The following is a 6,954-nucleotide window of genomic DNA, read 5'->3' on the forward strand; positions in this document are numbered from 1 at the left end:
GCATTAGTGTGAGGCCTAGTTCACACTGGGGTGCATTAGTGTGCGGCCTAGTTCACACTGGGGTGCATTAGTGTGAGGCCTAGTTCACACTGGGGTGCATTAGTGTGCGGCCTAGTTCACACTGGGGTGCATTAGTGTGCGGCCTAGTTCACACTGCGGTGCATTAGTGTGCAGCCTAGTTCACACTGGGGTGTATTAGTGTGAGGCCTAGTTCACACTGGGGTACATTAGTGTGACACTAATGCACTCCAGTGTGAACTAGGCCTCACACTAATTTAGTGTTAGTGTCAGCCTCTTCCTATATAGCTGGCAATGCCAAGATTCTTCATTTTGGTATATTTTAGCTCCGATTTGATGTAGTTCTGATTTCATTTATTCTTTAAATGGTTTGAAACTCAACATTTCTTCTTTGTTCTCATGCCTAGTTCACACTGGGGTGCATTAGTGTGCGGCCTAGTTCACACTGGGGTGCATTATTGTGAGGCCTAGTTCACATTGGGGTGCATTTCAGGAGCGATTCAGTGATCAGTGACAATCAGCAAAGTGCTGTAACAATATATCCCTATGGGACCGTTCTCAGTGCAGCGTTTACAAATGTGCTGTACGCAGCATGTCGGCTGTGATCGTGTTGCGATTCTCGTTCCCCTGCAAAATGAAATGGCTGAAAATTCACCCCCAAAAAGTGCACCACAAATCGCAGTCTCTAGGTGATTGTTTGCAATGTAAGTTTGAACAAGCCCTGAGCAGGGGCGTAACTAGAAATCCCCGGGCCTCCTGGAAGAAAAAATCTGCCCCCTACTCCCTAGAGCCGCTCAGGGACTTTTGGGGGGCAGGGGGGGTCGCAGCATAAGAGGAGAGCGTGGCCGCAGATCGGTGGGGAGGGGGGACATTTCCCCCCCATCCCTCACCTCGGGCTCTCCTCTCACCGCTCCCCTCCTGCAATCTTTAGTGACAGCGGGCAGCAGCAGCGGCGGCGGCGGCAGGCAGGATAACACATACCTCCTTCGCCCCGGAGTTCTCCGATGTCTAAAAGCTTCATGTCACTTCCTGTTTACACAGGAAGTGACATGAAGCACTTACTTGATCGGAGACCTCCGGGGGCGAAGGAGGTATGTGTTATCCTGCCGCCGTCGCTGCTGCTGCCCGCTGTCACTAAAGATTGCAGGAGGGGAGCGCTGAGAGGAGAGCCCGAGGTGAGGGATGGGGGGGAATGTCCCCCCTCCCCACCGATCTGTGGCCACGCTCTCCTCTTATGCTGCGACTCCTCCTGCCCTCCAAAACTGACCCGAGCGGGCCCTAGGGAGGCCCCGGGTCCCCCCACGGGGGCAGGGGTCGCATCCCCTATTGTTACGCTGGTGGCCCTGAGATAGCTGATAGAATGATTCATTCCCAGTGGCTTCTGCTAAAACCTGATTTGTATACCTCAGAAATTTCTGTGCATTTTCTGATCTAACTAATCTCACTTTAAAGTGAACCCAAGGTGAGAGGGACATGGAGGCTGCCATATTTATTTCATTTTACACAACACCAGTTGCCTGGCAGTCCTGGTCATCTATTGGGATGCAGTAGTGTCTGAATCACACCAGAAACAAGACTTCCGGAAGACAACTGGAAGACACCTGCGTCTGTCTGCGATGTGAAAAGACAGATGCAGAAAGTATCCGGCTAAGGGAAACCGACTCCTAATGTAAACTGTAGTGTTATCTAGGAAGAAATTCAACATGACTAGAAAGAAGTGTATTTATTAAAAGTCAACAATAAAGTAAATAAATATAATAAATATAATTCAATAAATTAGTAAAAGAAAAACAGAAAAAAAGTTGTGGCTATGTGACTGCTGCAACCCCTTGAGGGTCCATATCCACAGTCACATTGTCTGTTAGAAGCAGCAGTGTGTTGACTGCAGGGTCAGAACCAGAGTCGCTCACAATGATGTACTCTACGTCTCCAGCACCCTCCACAACAATATACTCCTGTTCTACTATCAATTGTCCATCATAGAGCACCATGCCAGCCACATCCTCCTCCGTCTCCACAATTGCATAGTCCTTTTGGGGAACATTTTCAGCAGTCCAGGCAACTTCTAAGAAAGAGTTAACCACTCCCACAGGTCCTCTGTTGGTGAGGTCTCTTCTGAGGAGCACATCAAACATCTCCATAGCTGGCTTACTGAATCTCTGCCAGCTTTCAGGTGTTGGAATAATTCCTGCATGAACTTGCCACATAAAAAAGTCTTTAAAATATGGATCAGCAACCAGAGGCCTTTCCCATGGAAAACATCCGGTCACTAGAAGGTATAAAAGAACACCAAAGGCCCAGGTGTCCACAAAAGAACCCAGGACCAATAGCTCATCATGTTGAAGTTCATAGAGTTCAGGGGACATAAAAGTGTTGACCGGGTACATGGGTGCGACTGGTGTCCCGGCCAGCTGGGCAAGTCCAAAGTCACTTAGCTTTACATGAGAACACAACTCGTCCATGAGGAGGATGTTGTCGGGCTTGAGGTCTCTGTGCACCAACCCTTTGCTGTGCATGTATGCCAAGGCCTCGCTGATTTGCTGTGCACATCGCTTTGCCACATCCTCCGGGATGCCAACCTGGACAAGAAGAAACACAATTAATGATCTGAAACTTTTTAAAAAGCATAAACATATCTATGCACATTTAATGATCTACAAATAATGCACCTAAAGTCATTGTTGCTAAATCATGGTAATTATGCACAAGGATAGTAACTAAAGTGTCTTACACTAGTCATAGCTGGGAAACTGGATCCAATACTGAAGCGAAAAAAAACTATGATGTAATTGTATGTGTAGTACAAATAATTACTAAAACATTAGTAGCAAAGAAGAGTCTAATTTTTTTCCCCCAGTTATATAGCTTTTTCATAACATTGCATGATTCTCTAATATTTGCAGTTTACAAACTACTCTTTGCATTTTAAACTATGAAACAGAGCAGGCTAATGTCCCTTTGAACTTTCCTCTGCAGTAAAGTGCTTCAGAAAACAACACGGTAGCCCACCCAAGTTGGGTCGGAGAGATCAGAGAAGCTCCTTTGCATAGATAACTGAAGCTTTTTAAAGAGGAGCTGTCAGCCATACTATCTCAGAAATTGGAAACAATATGTATGTATGTACTGGAAACAATATGAGACTCATATCTGTGCTGCTTATGTTCTATTTCTTAGCTGTACTACACATACAAAGCGTTATCTCATAAGTTTATTTTCACTTCAGATTCGCTTTAACAACTACCCTGAGATAATACCCAGTCAGAGATCTATTAAGAAATTTATCAACATAAGTATGAGGACAAAAATGTCTTTCATCGCCAAGGGGTGTATTAATTTGTCCATACAAAAATTTAACAGAAATGGTGGTTATTCCAATACGGAGTTATTTATAAGGTTGGTGACATCTATTTTTTTTTTCTTTTAGATTATTCAATAAGTAAGAACATTATGGACAGCAAATCAGTCACTGATAACTCATCAACCAAGAGATATGCTACTAAAAGTTTTTGAACATAAATGTTAATCTTTTGATGGTATCTTGGTGTAGATTTGGTAGCCTCCATGTGCAAAACACTCAGTAAGGCCTGAGAAACACTGCAGAGCACTTCTTGATCCATTAGCGCTCCCATTGACTTGCATAAAAACCACAATACAATCGCTGCAAAATCACCACAATTGCGATTTTTCTGCAAGTCGATGGGAGCGTTGTTTTTTCTTTTTGAAATCCAAGTGCAGCGCTGATGGATTAAAAAGTGCACTGCAGTGTGTCTCCGGCCTAAATGAAATGGAAATGAGAATGACTGGTCACTCCATAATTATGTCAGCTAGTTCATGAAGTTTCCTTTGCTTACCCCAGGCTGGATGAGGGAGTGGAGGGATCCAGCAGGTGCCCATTCCTGAGAAAATCCAAAATGGTCCGGGGAGTCCATGTAGCCAGGATGTGTGGAAATGATTCCATCGTGACCATTGAGGAACATGGACACTGCGAGTTCATGGAAGAAAGCCCCCCAACTGGTTCCATTTTTCTTCACCAATTTCAATGCAACATGTGTACCTGTAATATATCAACAGTTATAGTTAGATAGGAGTCATGCTGAGTGATGATAAACTCTTCGACATATTATCTTTAGGGTGGATTGCCCAATATTAAAAACGACATTACTACCTTCAGCTTACCAAATGACAAATTTAACCAAACGCTACCTTGCTTCGTACAAGAGAGAAAAAATTCTTGACTTAGGTTCAAATACACCCAAATAGTGATAGGCTTGAATTCCACATAGTCAGAATTTCGGATAATAATTTACAATTACGTTGCAAAATCATAACGCAAAATTTCTGAAAAAAATAGTAATTTTGCATCGATATTAGCAGACAATAGCAAAGCCCTCTTACTTGTTACAACTAAAATTGCTAAGTATGTAAAGGGGAATATTGGGAACTAGTCAAAACATTTTTTCAAAAAGACCTTGTAGTTTTTGAGAAAATTGATTGTAAATTTGGGATAAAGGAAAAGTGGTTTGTATACTGGGTAAAATAAGTTTGCTGTGGTACACCAAGTTTAAGAAGTATGTTTCCTTTATCCCAAATTTTAAATGCATTTTCTAAAAAAATACAAGGGGCTCGATTCACAAAGCGGTGCAAAGTGTTAGCACCGTGGTGAAAAGGCCCTTATAACGCCTAAAGTTACTTTAGGCATGATAAGAAGAAACTCGCGCGAAGTTGCCGCGCGTACGCGCGTAAGTGCGCGCGCAACACCCGACGCTTCGCGCGAAGCTCCCATTAAACCCTATGGGACTTTGCGCGCGCTTACGCGCGGTAACTTCGCGCGAAGAGCAGGAAAAATCGGTGATAACTCAGTGGTGAAAAGGTTATCACGCCTAAAGTCTTTTAGGCGTGATAACTGGGTTATCACCGCTTTGTGAATCGAGGCCAAGGTCTTTTTAAAAAAAAGACTTGTTGCCAACATTCCCCTTATTACATGTAGCAATTTTGGTGACGATCGCATGCATGGGGGCTTTACTATTAACTGCTACTAAAGTCGGCAGGAGATTACACATAATTACACGTAGTTATCCAAAATTACAACTGGATTATGCAAACTCAATTGAATTTCCAAATCGTAATTATATGAGGCTGTAATTGCAAAATTTGACATGAAACTTCACGTAATCGTAATTAACAGATTATGATCGTCACTACTCCCAAAGGCCACGGGTGTTACCACTGCAGTCCTTGCTGTTAGGCCTCTACTCTTATTAACCATGGCAAGCCAAGGACAGTGATCCACATGGATCTTGCTGATCATCATCCATGTTTGCCTAAAGGTGCGTACACACGCACTATGGCCGCCCACGACGACCCTCCCGCTGGGCGGACTTTCTGGTGACAGTAGCGTGTGTGTACGCACTGTTGGCAGACTACGGCTGTTTCTGAACGATCCGCCGGGCGGATCGTTTAGAAACAGCCTTATCAGTCTGCCGACAGTGCGTACACACACGCTACTGTTGCCTGAAAGTCCGCCCAGCGGGAGGGTCGTCGTGGGCGGCCATAGTGCGTGTGTACGCACCTTAAGTTTCATCTAAGAACACCGGTCACCATAGCCAAAAAAAAAAAAAATCTATTGGTATGACTAAAGAGAGTACAATGGTATATACGATACAATGGGAGATTGATCAGCATTGACATATTTTCTCTAAGTAATTTCTTTTCATTTAGAAAAATGGTTTGTAGTTGTAAAATTCAAGTAGTAATAAAGAGTAGATCCTTACCTGTTGCCTTGTCCAGAGCCAAGGCGACTTCGCCATATGAGCCTTTCCCAAGAAACTCAATTACATCAAAACGATCATCAGAAGTTTTTTCTACTTCAAAACAGGCGGCCATTTTCAGTCAGTTCTTAATCTTAAATCTGAAGGATGAGGAAGAGAGAATCACAACATTAATCATAATAAAACCTTTAAAAAATTCCAATGCCTACATCTTGTATCCAGATCTATAAAGTTTTGTCTACATTATAAGATCAATGCGGTTTATGCCTTTCTGGGAGTAGACAATACTACAAAATGTTATAAAGACTAATGCTGGGTATACACGGTGAGTTTCTTCTTATCAATCGAGCCGCTGATGGCTCGATTGATCATTTCCGACATGTCCGATCACCGCACCGGATCGATTCCGCGCTCGATACCTGTGGGCAGACAATGGAAGAAAACGAGCGGCAGATAAGAAGTGCCCGCGGGGACGAGCGGGAATCGATCTGGGCGCCCGCGGGGACGAGTGGGGACGCGCCGGAATCTAGCGAGCAGCTCTATTCCGGCGCATAATCTATCCATGTATGCCCAGCATAACACAAAGGAGGGACCAGAAACCGGTCAATATAAATATTTGAGATAAAAATAAATGGTTTAAAGGAATTTTGTATTATTTAAAGATTTGATTGCAAAGACTAGTTATTGACCAATTCCAGACCATTTGTAGCTGTGTGTATGAGGAAATATTGGAAGTGTTTTTTCTGTCTGCATCCCTGGTGTGGACTTTACCATAACTTCCCACTTCATGATCATGAGATGTAATGGATGTTAAGTAATTTTCCAGTGGACACAGACTGCAATAAAAACCTGAATAAAAAATGCTTTATGGTTTTGTGTTTCTATTATATACATTTCCCGGTCTTTGGCAACCATCAAAGAAAGGGAGTAAAATTCTTTCAATATGGGCACCCAGATCTATAAAAATACAGATGTAAGGCTGTAAGCACAGCAAATGTTTTAACATTTTAAATATAGCATAGTAAAGACTGAAACACAAACAAAACAAATATAAATAACATTTTTGTGTTGTTTTTTTTACAGCATCTTACTCTATTATATACCTACTGCGAAATGTAGTTTGTGATGTTGTGTAAACATACATTTATGAAAGATGAATAGCTAAAGT

The 6,954-nt window shown here is 42.9% G+C and overlaps 1 protein-coding gene across 1 annotated transcript; it reads right to left on the reverse strand.

Moving 5' to 3' along the window:
• Positions 1-1,826: 1,826 nt before the first annotated feature.
• On the reverse strand, positions 1,827-5,901 carry LOC137504665 (serine/threonine-protein kinase SBK1-like). The gene is made up of 3 exons (XM_068233250.1): positions 5,790-5,901; positions 3,870-4,072; positions 1,827-2,597 (listed from the first exon to the last, which is right to left on the reverse strand). Exons 1-3 carry the CDS (start codon positions 5,899-5,901, stop codon positions 1,827-1,829), a joined length of 1,086 nt encoding a protein of 361 aa, XP_068089351.1.
• Positions 5,902-6,954: the final 1,053 nt, after the last annotated feature.

This window comes from Hyperolius riggenbachi, chromosome 4, assembly GCF_040937935.1.
Source record: "Hyperolius riggenbachi isolate aHypRig1 chromosome 4, aHypRig1.pri, whole genome shotgun sequence".
Taxonomy (NCBI): Eukaryota; Metazoa; Chordata; class Amphibia; order Anura; family Hyperoliidae; genus Hyperolius; species Hyperolius riggenbachi.